At 46.0% G+C, this 14654-nt stretch overlaps 1 protein-coding gene across 1 annotated transcript in view; it reads left to right on the forward strand.

Moving 5' to 3' along the window:
- DNAH10 (dynein axonemal heavy chain 10) overlaps nucleotides 1-14654 on the forward strand; it is a 147208-nt gene that overhangs the window by 85591 nt on the left and 46963 nt on the right. Inside the window, exons 40-47 of the mRNA XM_060121495.1 lie at nucleotides 1484-1619; nucleotides 3977-4099; nucleotides 5773-5907; nucleotides 6226-6442; nucleotides 8861-8980; nucleotides 10024-10169; nucleotides 12376-12528; nucleotides 13469-13729. Coding sequence (XP_059977478.1) covers nucleotides 1484-1619; nucleotides 3977-4099; nucleotides 5773-5907; nucleotides 6226-6442; nucleotides 8861-8980; nucleotides 10024-10169; nucleotides 12376-12528; nucleotides 13469-13729 — 1291 coding nt within the window. The remainder of the gene's footprint in view (nucleotides 1-1483; nucleotides 1620-3976; nucleotides 4100-5772; nucleotides 5908-6225; nucleotides 6443-8860; nucleotides 8981-10023; nucleotides 10170-12375; nucleotides 12529-13468; nucleotides 13730-14654) is intronic.

The raw sequence follows: 14654 nt of genomic DNA on the forward strand, positions 1-14654 counted from the left end.
CAACTCAGTCTCCCTCGGAGCTGGGCTTTACTGTGATGTGACCCACTATAGCCACAGAACTGAAGGGTCACGTAGCTTGAACACCGGAGGCCCTGAAGCCAAAGTAGATCTCCTGCCAGGAAGGATGGTGTGTAAACCAGGGCTTTGCAAATGCAGATGCTCCTAGGGGCCCAGCAGGTAGCATCAGGGAGTGAAATGGGCCAAGTTACATGGTGTATTAGCTTCTGCAGGGCCTCTGTAACAAATTACCATTAACTGGGTGGCTAAAACAATACCACCCAGAAATTTATTCTTCATCATTTCTGGAGGCCAGAAGTCTGAAACAAAGACGGGGCAGCACTGCCTCTGAAGATTCTAGAGGAAGGTCCTCCCTTGCCTTTGACAGCTTTAGTGACCCCAGGCATTGCTTGGCTTATGGCCGCATCCCTCCAATCTCTGCCTCCGTCTTCATGTGGCTTCCCCCGATGTAAGGATACTTGTTGTTGGATAATCCAGGATGATCTCATCTCAAGATCCTTACCTTAATTATATCTGCAAAGACCTTTTTTCCAAATAAGGTCACACTCACAGCTTCTGGATAGACCTATCTTACGGGGGCCACCATTCAATCCCGTACACATGGGTATATGAAATCCTTTTAACTTGACCATAAGAGGACTAGGTGTCCAAACCACCGGTAAGTAGCAGCTGATGCTCAGATTTAAGAAAAGAATGAGGTGGACTGGGACACTGTGTCTTCATGGGCAGCTACTACCAGCAGCAGCGCATCGTTCCCACGCGGGAATGCAAGTCTGTACCGTCAGACCTTCCTGTTTGCCAGGGAAGAAGGGAATCCAGATTGTTGGGTCAGGTTTCCTGATTCTTAAATGTTGGTGACTAACTCGAATAGTTTATATATATATAAACTATTGTAAGCACCAAGTAGGGTGCCCTATCTCAGATCCTGGTTAGAAAACCCTGTGGGACTTCCCTGGCGGTCCAGTGGTTAAGACTTCGCCTTCCAATGCAGGGGGTGCAGGTTCGATCCCTGGTCGGGGAGCTAAGATCCCACATGCCTCGTGGCCGAAAAACCAAAACATAAGACAGAAGCAATATTGTAACAAATTCAATAAAGACTTTTAAAATGGTCCACATCAAAAAAAAAAAAATCTTTAAAAGAGAAAAAAAGGGGCTTCCCTGGTGGCGCAGTGGTTGAGAGTCCGCCTGCCGATGCAGGAGACACGGGTTCGTGCCCCGGTCCGGGAAGATCCCACATGCCGCGGAGCGGCTGGGCCCGTGAGCCATGGCCGCTGAGCCTGCGCGTCCGGAGCCTGTGCTCCGCAACGGGAGAGACCACGATAGTGAGAGGCCACGTACTGCAAGAAAAAAAAATGAAAAGAAAAAAAGGAAACCCTGGGAAAAGACGTTCAACATGAACAGGGAGGTTGCACCAAGTTCCATAGTTGGAAGCCTTACATGGCTCACTTTTCTCTGGTTGCTGCAGGTATATTTTATTTGATGGTGATGTGGACGCTCTGTGGGTGGAGAACATGAATTCTGTGATGGACGACAACAAGCTGCTCACGTTGGCCAACGGTGAGCGTATTCGGCTTCAAGCACACTGTGCCCTGGTCTTCGAGGCAAGTAGTGATGAAAAATAATTTCAAATATGTCTTTCTTTTAATTAAAATTTAAAATGTTTATTTTTTAACTTTTAATTTTTTATTTACATTTGTAATTTTTTAAATTTATTTTTGGCTGCTTCGGGTCTTCGTCGACACGCGTGGGCTTTCTCTAGTTGCATCGAGAGGGGGCTACTCTTCGTTGCGGTGTGCAGGCTTCTCATTGTGGTGGCTTCTCTTGTTGCAGAGCATGGGCTCTAGGCATGCAGGCTTCAGTAGTTGTGGCACGTGGGCTCAATAGTTGTGGCGCACGGGCTTAGTTGCTCCACTGCATGTGGGATCTTCCTGGACCAGGGATCAAATCTGTGTCCCCTGCATTGGCAGGCAGATTCTTAACCACTGTACCACAAGGGAAGTCCCTAAAATGTTTATTTTTAAAAAAATTTATTTTATTGAAGTATAGTTGATTTACAATGTTGTGTTGATTTCTGCTGTTCAGCAGAGTGATTTAGTTATACATTTATATACATTCTTTTTCATATTCTTTTCCATTATGGTTTATCACAGGATACTGAATATAGTTCCCTGTGCTATATAGTGGGACCTTGTTGTTTATCCATCCTATGTATAATAGTTTGCATCTGCTAATCCCAAACTCCCAATCCATCCCTCCCCCATCCCCCTCCCCCTTGGCAACCACAATTCTGTTCTCTATGTCTGTGAGTGTGTTTCTGTTTTGTAAATAAGTTCACTTGTGTCATATTTTAGATTCCATGTATAAGTGATATCATATGGTATTTGTCTTTCTCCTTCTGACCTACTTCACTTAGTATGATAATCTCTAGGTCCATCCATGTTGCTGCAAATGGCATTATTTCATTCTTTTTCATGGCTGAGTAGTATTCCATTGTATATATGTACCACATCTTCTTTATCCACTCATCTGTCGATGGAAATTTAGGTTGTTTCCATGTCTTGGCCATTGTAAATAGTGCTGCAGTGAACACTGTGGTACATGTATCTTTTTGAATTATAGTTTTGTCCAGATATATGCCCAGGAGTGGGATTGCTGGATCATATAGTAGCTCTATTTTTAGTTTTTTTAAGGAACCTCCATACTGTTCTTCACAGTGGCTGCACCAACTTACATTCCCACCAACGGTGTAGGAGGGTTCCCTTTTCTCCACACCCTCTCCCGCATTTGTTATTTGTAGACTAAAATGTTTATTAAAATAGCTATAAATATAGATGATTGAAGAAAACCCAAACAATGCAGAAGAATTTATGATGAGTACAACTCTGTTCTTCTACCTGCTGCCCTCATCATCCCTCCTTACTGTATCCCAGAGGTAACTCCATTTCACACTTGAGTTGTTTCTTCTGATGGTTACTCTACTGTCTAAAGGAACCCACTTTGCGTGCTATTTCTTCCTTTATCAAGCTTACACATTATCTGTTGACTGACTGCTATGAAAGTGAGGGTTCATCTTTTATACCATCAGCCCACCTCCCCTCCATAGAATACTATACTGCTAAGTCAGTTAAACCAGTAAACATATTTACATCATTATGAATTAGGAAATATTTACTGTAGAGCCAACTAGTATACTGTGATATACTTGCTGGCGAAGCAAGAAATCCAGGAACTGTGATACATTTACTTTCTTTTAGAGCCATTTTTTTTTTTTTACTGGAGTTTATAGTTGCCTTTTTTTCCTCTCTCTCTCTCACTATTTGCCTTTATCTTATCTTCATTTTTCAAACTTTCTGTCATATCCTCTGAACCTGTTTCACAGCTGTGGTCCTGAGACTTGCTTTCACTCTAGCTTAGTGCTAATACCGTTCCTAGCTTGGCCTGCAAAATTTGTCGATGTATGAGTATTTATGCATATCATTATTTTGTTGACTGACTGAACTGTGTCTTTTTTTCAGATAAAGAGAGACTGGTGTGTTGATATTGCTGTTAGATGCATACTTATTAAGTTTCATATTCCCTGATCTCAATTATGTTATAAAAAATAAAGAAAAAAGACTGAAAGGAAAACACCCCAAAACAGTGTTTGTTTCTTGGTGGTGGGATTTTGGTTAACTTATTTTCTTCTTTATACTTTTTAATTTTGGCCAGATATTCTACAGCATGTTAATTTTCATATTAATTTTATGGTAAAAGAAACTTAAAAAGTGCTACATCAGAGATGCATAATCTTCCCATGATAAACCTAAGTGTTCAATTAGAAACCTCATAAAAGCTGTGTTAACTGGGGTATGACTTGGGTTTTATGCATTTGTAAAAACTTTGTACAAGCAACGGCTTTAAAACACGTACTCCAGTTGTCTGTAGCTGTAGAAAACACTGATCTTGTTTATTTCTCCAGGTTGGAGATTTACAGTATGCCTCCCCTGCGACTGTGTCTCGGTGTGGAATGGTTTACGTGGATCCGAAAAACTTGAAATATCAACCATACTGGAAAAAATGGGTTAATCAAATACAAAACAAGGTGAAAATTATTCCCAAAATGAACTTACCAGTTACTAGTATTGGTGGCTAGTTGGATAAAAATAACTCAGAGGGATGTTTGTTGTTGAAGGCCATGACCTTGACCTTGACCTGCCCAGGATCTTGAGCACTTAATGTTATCAATAAGTTGGATAAAAACATGGAAGACACTCGGGGCTTCCCTCGTGGCGCAGTGGTTGGGAGTCCGCCTGCCGATGCAGGGGACACGGGTTCGTGCCCCGGTCTGGGAAGATCCCACATGCCACGGAGCGGCTGGACCCGTGAGCCATGGCCGCTGAGCCTGCGCGTCCAGAGCCTGTGCTCCGCAACGGGAGAGGCCACAGCAGTGAGAGGCCCGCGTACCGCAAAAAAAATAAAAATTAAAAAATAAAAAGTAAAAAACATGGAAGACACCCTTATTAGATTTCCAGATAATTCACAGCAGGTGGGATAGGTAGTGATTTTGATAGTCTAGACCAGGGAGCGACAAATTTTTTCTGTGAAAGAGTAGAGAGTAGATAGTTTAGGCTTTGCGGGCCATGTGGTTTCTTTGCAACTACTCAACCCCGCCATTGTGGTATGAAAGCAGCCACAGTACATGAATGGGCATAACAATATACCAATAAAACTTTATTTACAAAAACAGGTGGCAGGCCAGATTTGGCTTATGCGTTGTAGTTGGCAAGCCCTTATCCAGCCAAGCCCAGGAGTTGGGAGACTTGTCTCTATTAGGTGCCCAGCACCTCCTGCTTTGCTCAGTTGGATGAATACAGTGTGTGAAGGACCTAGTTTGTCATGGAATTGAGATCCGATGGTTTCAGTTGACCTCAAACCCTGTGACGTATCACATGGCTGCTCAAAAATGTGTATTGTCTTAATGGTAGGCTTCCTTGAAAGCTGCAGAGATAGATGTGACAGTCATGTGAACGTTGTGGCTTGACCACACCTGGGACACCATGACCACACAGGATGCGTCTCTAGAAGGACCACTAGGCTGATGGTGAATTGGAAACCAGGACATAATTACCCCAAAGAAGACCAAGGGAAACATGATGGGACCATTTGAGGCACACTGTCAAATGGGGGATGACCGCCCATGCAATCCCTGGTGGTCATCAATGCCTTGGTAGGGAGAAGGACCTTCCACGGCTTTGCACGCTTTGCTCAATGACTGTGGCCATGTCGTTTGAGCTCTAAGGTAACCTGCGCTTTTCCTATCAAATGGGACCTTTTGTGGCACCTCCCTCCCAGGTCAGTGAAATCAAAGGCTTCATGATGAAATGAAAGAGCATTATAAAGGACAAATTTCTCTACAAATATATGAGTTATCAGAGTTTACTCATCTGCCAAATTTCTCATTCATCAGAAAATATTTCTCACCCCCTCTTTTTTTTTTAATATTTATTTATTTACTTGGCTGCGCCAGGCGGGTCTTAGTTGTGGCACACGGGATCTTTAGTTGCGTCATGCGAACTCTTAGTTGTGGCATGTGGGATCTAGTTCCCTGACCAGGGATCAAACCCTGGCCCCCTGCATTGGGAGCATGGACTCATAGCCACTGGACCACCGGGGAAGTTCCCTCTCCCCCCATCTTTTTACAAGCAAAGCTTCCCACGAACTTCCATTTAAATAAAGGAACCCTTGAAAATGCTTTGAAATTCTGCTCTTTTATAGGTGGAGCAAGGTGATTTACAGAGTCTGTTTGAGAAATATGTACCCTATCTGATTGATGTGATAACGGAAGGAATAGTGGCTGGAAAACAAGGAGAGAAGCTGAAGACAATAGTTCCACAGACAAGCCTAAATATGGTAAGTAAGGATCTTTGTCGGCAAAAAAGAAACTCTTCCCTAAAGATGGACCCCCCCCCACAGTGGGCTTTCAAGGGGAGCAAAGATGCCAGATGGGTAAGTTCTAACATTGCCAGCTACTGACAAGGAGGACACAATACTTCCTTTTGTGACCCTGTGCAAGACAAGATACTGGGCTCCATCTGTTGAAACCAATATGGTGGGTCATATAGTTCCCACTGCTTTGGGATCTGGGATCCCGGGATTTATGACCAGAACTCACCCTGGTGGGGGTGTGTGGAATATATGGACGGACCCAGGTGTTTTCCTGTGAACCAGGTAACCCAGTTAACCAAGATGCTGGATTCGTTACTAGAGGGAGAAATCGAGGACCGCGATGTTCTGGAGTGCTACTTCTTAGAGGCTCTGTGCTGCTCTCTGGGCGCTGCCCTGCTCGAGGATGGAAGGGCTAAATTTGATGAATGCATTAAACACATCGCTTCTTTGCCTACTGCTGATACGGAAGGGGTTTGGGCCAACCCTGGGGAACTGCCAGGTAGGAACCAAAGGTAGCTTGTTTTCCTGCTCAGAATGTTTTTGGTTAGGTTTTTAAGAGGACGTGACCTTGCTTTTCCATATGTATGCCTGTATGGGTTTTCCAGGTTGTTTTCTCCTGTAGAGAAATGTGCAATGGTCAGAGCACCCAGTGGTACCGTCAGGAGATGTTCAAATGCGTGAACTGCTATAGCAGAGGCCAGCTCCCTGGGATGGCCTTTTTTGCTAAGTCTACCCTTTTCCCCCCTAGCTTAGGCACTAGCTTCCTTTACTCTGTTTAAGCTCTTTAAAATTTTCACATTGTGCTTGCCTTTGAAGTTCTTCTCCTTTGGGCTTCTCTCTCTTTTTTTTTTCTCTCTAAAATTCCACCGCTTAATTCATCTGCTCTATTCCTGAGTATTTGCACAGGAGACAATCACGTGTGGATTTGCAGACCATTCATAGGAAATCATTATAGTAAGGTTTAACTGTTTGCATGAAGAATGTGCATCCTCAAAGAACCATATATGATGAAAATGTGGCATTCTCCAAGAACTATAGCTGACACTAGGATCCTTCTTTGTCTGTCTCTTAATGACATTTGAATATGGCTTGGCAGGGAGACCCAAGTTGTATCCTGTAATCATTACCTGGGCTGTTCTTTTTAAAGCGCAAAGTAAAATGATCGTAGGTCTTTCTAGTGGAGAGTCATTGAGCAAATAAAAGATGTTTTAAAAGTCTTTGGTCTTTGTTCAGACACCAAGGGAGGAAAGGGGGGGATGGGATGAATTGGGAGATTGGGACTGACATATATACACTAATATATATAAAATAGGTCCTAATGAGAACCTGCTGTGTAGCACAGGGAACTCCTCCACTTCTCTGTACAGTAGAAACTAACACAACATTGTAAAACAACCATACCCCAATAAAAAAAACTCTGTGGTCTTTTGGGGAGTAGTTTGCTTGTACTTTCTTGGGACCCTGAGTCTCCTTTGGCGGCGGGCTCGGGGGGTGCTTCCCAGCTATGCATACCATGCCGGCTACGTGCTGCTGCCATCAGAGACGATGCTGGTCCCGGTCTGGTCTTTCTCCCTAGTTTGCTCTCATCTTGGGGACTTGAATGGCCGTGTAGACAACCCCCTTCCAGATGCCTTCTGCACTCAGCTCCAGGATCCGGGTCCCTCGACATTATCCTAGCTCATAGCACCTGGCACAGTTCTGTCTGCATCATAAATGCATACCTCCCAATCCCTGCTTCACAGTCGGCTCCTGTGATTCCTGCCACACGTGACCCCAGTTGGCCTCGTGGGGACTGTCCCCCGCCCCCCGCCATTCTTCCTCCCACCTTCTGAACCTTCTGAATCCTCTTCTGCCGCCCTGTCGCTTCAACCCCTCTTGCCTAATTGCCCTTCTGTCGAATCTCTCTGAGAAAACCCAAGCCTGCTTTCTCTGCGTCTCCAGGGGCTGAGGGATACTGAGACAATCACACAACCACAAAGTCTGGCACCTCCATAAATTCAGTCTTGAACTTGAACTCCCTCTCCTGTCCCCACGGGGGCAGTTCATCTCCCTTTTTCTCCAAATCTCCACATGGCCCTCTCCCCTCTCTCTGCAGGTGACCTTCCTTCTTCCTGCAACAGGAAAAATGGACACCGTCAGATAGGAATTTTTCCAGCCCCCAACTTCTCCTGTCTCCTTTCTCAGGAGAGAGGAGACCAGCTCCCAGCTGGACCCGCCCTGTGCTTTGAGGTCTACCCACACCCTCCTCATCAGGCTCCTGGCTTCACTGGTTTTCTGCTCTTTCTCCTATATTTTCCATCTGTCCCTCTCTACCAATCCCATCCCACAGGCTCTCAGACATCTCTACCCAAACTGCTCCTCCCAAACTGCACATGCACTGCCTTCTCGTTACCGGATCTGGTGACCCCTTCTGGTCTTTGCTTCCCCAACCTTGTCCCAGCATCGGACATGGTACCACTTTCTGCCTTCTGAAAACGTTCTTCCTCCATCCTGCTCCATCATGGCCATGCCCTCAAAGTCTCCTTTGTTGAGTCTCCTTCTTCTGCCCCTCCCTCACATCAGGATTTGGTCCTAGACCCTCTTTTCACTCTTAATGAGACTTTTCACCATGTCCACAGCTCTGACTTCCAATCCCCTCCCTTCTGAGCCTTTTCCTGGGTTCCCTAGCCCAGTTATATTTAAATCTATCTATCTATCTATCTATCTATCTTTATCCATCCATCCATTTTTATCTATCTCTATCTACCCATCCATTCATCCATCCATCCATCCATCCATCCATCCATCCTTATCTATCTATTCAATTAAGTTTCTGTCCAGGGAGCAAATAGCATTGGTTCATTTCAAGCATGAGCCAAAGCTGATCCTGTATTTCCATGTTCACGATCAAAGTGAAACAGACCACTGTTTGTTACAGGTCACCTTCCAACCTTGTTTGACTTCCATTTTGATCCCACACAGAAGAAATGGATACCATGGAATAAATTAGTTCCAAAGTATGTTCATTCCCGTGAGAGGAAATTTATTGACATCCTGGGTAAGTGAGAACCAAACCCTCGGTTTAAGCGTGTCTGGTTCTCGTTCTGTGAGGAAGGGAAAAAGATTCTGAGGTCCCTGTGGTACTCTGAGTCCCACCCGGAGTGCTGGTTGGGAGAAACTGAGGAACGTGAGCCGTGGGCTTTTCCAAGAGGGCGGCACTTTGGATTCCTTTTATGTGCTGCTGGCTGTGCCTCTCAACTCTTTCCCTGGGCAGGCGGATCCTGACAGGTCGGGGCAAGAGGTAGGGTGCCGGTCTGCTTCCCGTTGCTTTGCACAGGCTCCCTTCTGCCCCATAGAGCTGGCTGGGCGTGGGGAGGGACGAAGGAAGGAGTGAAAGTGGAATGAACAAGGCAGCGTTTTGTAAGAGATGCCGCCTTGAGGGGTCGCGTACCATGGGCTTTGTGTATTGAGTCGTATTTTACGTGCACACCTCTGGCTATTTGGATAACATAGAGGCTGAAGCGTTTCACATAACGAACATCTGGTTTTGGTTTGTATGGAGTTCTTTTAGAGTGAGGTGTACGTATTTTCTCAGGAACCAATCAGGATTAAAAATTGCCAACGCAGGAGTAAGCCGGACCTGACTTTGAGGCTTCATGCTCTCGTCAGAGGAAATTGTTGGTCAGGAAACCAAATCCTGATAAGTGATAAGTGAGTGACATATGCAGTGGAGAAGCTGAGTTTTTAATATCCTGAGTATAAATCAGAATGGGATATTAAAACCGTTTGGGTGTTCTACACCTGGATGTGGTGATGATGACACAGCTGTAGAAAGGTATCAAACTCATCAAATTGTACACTTAAAATTGGAGTGAATTTTACGGTATGTGGGTTATACCTCCATAAAGCTATTAAAAATAATGGTTGAGGTAGTGAGGTTCTCCGAAGATGATTTCACCCATATATACGTTTTCAAGGTCACCTCTTGGGTTTTTGCTGATGCTTTTTATGGGATTTATGGGACCCTGTGAAGCTCCAGGTTGCCCAGTGCACACCTTGTTGGCATTTCTGTGATGCTCCTGTTCTTCATATATTCCTTAGTTCACACAGTGGATACAACCCGTACTACCTGGACGCTGGAACAAATGGCTAAGATTAGGCAGCCTGTTATTTTGGTTGGTGAATCTGGCACCTCCAAGACAGCCACTACCCAGAACTTCCTTAAAAACCTGAACGAGGAAACTAATGTAAGTCATTATTTGTATCTGTTATCTATTGCCACGTAACAAGTTACCCCAGCATGAAGCAGCTCATACAACAAACACTATGTCAGTTTCTGCAGGTCAGGAATCTGGGAGTGGGTTAGCTGGGTAGTTCTAGCCCAGGCTCTCTCATGAGATTGCAAGGTTGACCGGGGCTGTGGTCATCTGAAGGCTTGACTGTGGCTGGAGGACCCTCTTCCGAAATGGTCGGCCTCAGTTCCCCACCATGTGGGCCTCTCCAAGGGCTGCTGGTGTCCTCTTGACATGGTAGCTGGCTCCCCGCAGAATGAACGTACAGGATATCAAAGCAGATGCTGCAATGCTTCATATGACCCAGGAAATCACACACCATCGCTTCTGCCACATTCTGTGGGTCACACAGAAACCACCATGGCCCACCCTGATACAGCACGGGAGGGGGCTACACAGGGTGTGGGTGCCTGGAGGTGAGGGCGCTTGGGAGTCGTCTGGAGGCTGGCATTCACATTCCTCATCACCACTTTGGGGTTTCTCCCCTCCTTCCTCCAGCCACATGTCAAACGTAGGAGGGTCTGGGCGCCCCAGGGCAAACGACAGTGAACAAGGCTGTTAAGGCCCGGTCTTGTGAGGAGGGGAGACAAAACGCGAAAATGAAACACGATCGTGCAGAATGCGCCAGGTGCACCGAGACGTTATGAAAGAGCGCGGCATTCCTCCTCTGCGTACTCAGAGTGGTCCTGCGGGGCCCACCTGCTCACCACTGCAGCTCTCTTGGCTTTAAACAAGTCCTACTTTATGTTTAATAACCATGCAAAGACTCTTATCTCCTCCAAGAAGCTGCCTGTGACTCAGGATCTCCAGCTGTCATAGATTTGTCCCCAGTCCACACACTGACTCAGTTCCTTGTTAATGTTGCCCGTCATTTAAGTTCCCAATTCCTGTTCTGGCCTTCTGGAACCTCAGAGGGGAGACAGTTCCCCACTGCTTTCCTCTGACTCTCCCTTAGGCTGGTGCCTCCAGGAGCAAAGAGGCTCCGGGAAGCCACGTGGCCCTCTGGGCCGGGGAGTGGTCAGCCCAGCTTGGCGATGGGCACGTAAGGGATGTGGGCGGGACTGGGTTGCACTGCCCACGAATGGATGGTCAAGGTCACTCACATACCAGCACGTGCAGGCATGGTTTATTTAGCTCTGAGGATGCCATTGTGGAGGGCACACGAAGGATGTTTACGGCCAGAAGGACCTACCAGTTTATGGAGCAAAGGGAACCCGTGTTCAGAAGCCCCCCCCCCGCTGTGACCCTTCCCACCGGGACTCAGCAGCTCGTGCTTATCGGCCCAACAAGACATATCTGGATACGTTCATGACAAAGAGAAGCAGATTCACCTTCAGATGTTCAGCTCAGGTGCACCTGCACTTGTGGACACCTTGTAGAAGGGTGTTATCTAAGGCAGCGGTTCCGAAAGTGCGGTCCCTGGACCCACAGCATAAGCATCACCTGAAAACTTTCTTATACCACTGGGACCTACTGAATCGGAAACTCTGAGGATGGGACCCCATCAGGCTGCCCTCCAGGTGACTCTGATGCATAATTAAGTGTCGGAGCCACTGATCAGTGAACTCTCACCCATCGCTCTAAGAAGGGGCAGAGGAAAAGCCCCAAGTACGAGTGCGTGAGGATGTGCGCCCCACACAGGGATCGGGGGGCCTCCCTCACCTTTCTCTCAGTGGTTACCTCCAAGGACTAACTAGTGTTTGTTCATGCTGTCTTTGACTTATTTATTAAGATGTAGCAGGCATGATAGTAACTTATGTTTGAATATTGCTTTGTCGTTTTGAAAACACCTTGGTGTATTTCATCTCACATGATAAAGTCACTCTATGAAGTAGTCCAAGAAGATTTCATTAAAATCATCTTTCAGATGAGAAGAACGAGGCTCTGAAAGGTTAAGTGATGGTTCTGAGGTCGCCTGGTTAGAAGTCCACGCTGTCACACCTGGCAACCAGTTATTGCTTCACACAACCTGCCAAAAGGGAAGAGGAATTCTTGCTTTAGCGCTACAAGATAGAATGAAGTTCAGACTCACGTTGGGTTATAAAAAAGTTAGTTCAGATACCAACGAATTTGCAAAAGAGATGCTAGCTTACGATCAAACATTCCCTGCAGGTACTGTGAAAAAAAAGACCACCTTTGGAATAATCTCTTTCTGTTTCAGATTGTGTTAATGGTCAGTTTCTCCTCCCGCACCACGTCCATGGATATCCAAAGAAATTTAGAAGCCAGCGTGGAAAAACGAACCAAAGACACGTACGGCCCACCCATGGGGAAACGCCTCCTGGTGTTCATGGATGACATGAACATGCCAAAGGTTGGTGGGGTTAACGGCAGGGGCGGGGCAGTGTGCTGTGTTTGTGTGGCCGTGTGTGTGCGTGGAGTGGGTGAGCGTGAGAACGCCTGTCTTTATTTTGCACAATGTCTGCAGGGCCCAGGTTACGAGGAGTCAGCTTAAGGGACAGTGTGACAGGAAGTGTCTTCTTAACCAGAGAGACCCTTTCCTTAGATTGTGTTCCGTAGTTTCTCAAAGGAGGGAAGTAGGTATCACGGCAGCCTCTGAACTATATTCAGCATATGTTTGAGCGAGAGATTTCCAAATGAGCTGTACTTCGGGTAGTAATGCTGCTCTCGGCCCGAAAGCATGGGCTTCGGGAAGCATGGGGGCAGGCGCTTCCTCAGGATTCCTCTGGGTTTACCAAGGAAAGGGAACTTTAGCGTGCACAATGGGTGTGTTTCTGGGGCCAGAGCCTGAGAGGTGCACAGTTTTCTTAGCACTGGGATATAGATTTGTATCTTTTCTGCAGAACCATGTTTTCCCTGAAATATCTGTCTTCCAGATGGACTGTTTGCAAAGCCAGGATCCATCCATCCATCCATGCATCTGTGCATCCATCTTTGCCTCTGTCTATCTGTGCATCCAGCCAGCCATCCACACACTTGTTTTTCCATCCATCCATGCAACTGATATATTTATTGAGCACCTCCTATGGGACTGGTGCTGTGAAGTGATGAGCAAAACGTATATAGTTCCTGCCCTCAGGGAGCTTACAGTCTAGACAGGGACACAGATTTCTAAAAAATTACACATGAGTATATAGAACTGCAAACTCTGAGGAGCCCAATGAAACTCAAGCCAGAGCGCTCCGAGAGAGCGAGAGATGAGATTTAGTTTAGGTGGGCAGCAGAGGCGTTGCTGAGTTCTGCTTTATGATACCACTGTTCTTCCTTTTCTTTAAAAAAAAAAAAAAATCAAGGTGGACGAATATGGCACACAGCAGCCGATCGCCCTGCTGAAACTGCTGTTGGACAAAGGCTACCTGTACGACCGGGGGAAGGAGCTGAACTGTAAAAGCATCCGAGACTGTGGCTTTATTGCCGCGATGGGGAAAGCGGGGGGAGGCCGCAACGAAGTCGACCCGAGATTTATTTCGCTGTTCAGTGTCTTCAACATTCCATTTCCTTCAGAGGAGTCTTTGCACTTAATTTATTCCTCCATCCTCAAAGGCCATACCTCGGTAATTCGATTTTAATTAGAAGTCTGAGCCGGAGGGCCGTGTGTTGGGTAGAAACGCGGTAGCAACGTGTGCACCTGGCACAGCAAACACGATGCCTACAGCCCACGGTGCTTCTAGGGGACCGTGGGCATGTTCTCATTGCTTTCAAAACCAGAAGAAAGGAATCAATATAATTCAGCCTGCATCATATTCATCTTTCTACCAAGGCAGTCGTAATATATACGTAAGATAATATATTTAATTATAATTAAATAAAATAATGTATAAATATAGTTTTCTAGAAATAACATGTAATATATTTATATAATATATATAAAGAATATAATATATATAATAAGATATATAAGTAATGTATTTTTATGGAGGAAGGGACCCATGAAGGTGCCTGGGTCCCATGGAAGTTGTGATGTGGCCCTGAGTTACCTAGGCCACCTTGAGTGACAGCAGTGAACCAACTAGAGGACTTGGAACCAACTAGAGGAATTGGGCTCTGGAGTCAGTCCCCATTCTGCTCCTTGGGCAAGTCCCTTGAGAGCTTTCAGTCCCCATCCTCCTCCGGAACAGGGAGATAATTCTGGTACCCCTCACTTAGGGTTTGGGAGAATGAAAGGAGAAAATGCGTGTAAAGTGTGTGGCACAGTGCCCAGCACATGTCCGATACTCACTAGATACTAGTTATTGCTGTTATCATTGTGATTTACGTGACCCCCATAAATGGAACCCGTTCATTTAAATAATGACCTTCTGATCCTGCCATTTGCCTTCTAAAGCAGGCTTGCACACTTAAAGTCCTGAAGGGCCAGGCAGGAAACATAAAGGTGTGGGATCAGTGGTCACCTGGCGTGTTCGTGCCCTACGTTAAGCCATTCGCTTCCACAACAGTGAGGTCTGCGCTAGTCAAATCAACCTCAAACTGAGGGCTGGT

Source organism: Lagenorhynchus albirostris, chromosome 14 (assembly GCF_949774975.1).
Source record: "Lagenorhynchus albirostris chromosome 14, mLagAlb1.1, whole genome shotgun sequence".
In the NCBI taxonomy this organism is placed as follows: Eukaryota; Metazoa; Chordata; class Mammalia; order Artiodactyla; family Delphinidae; genus Lagenorhynchus; species Lagenorhynchus albirostris.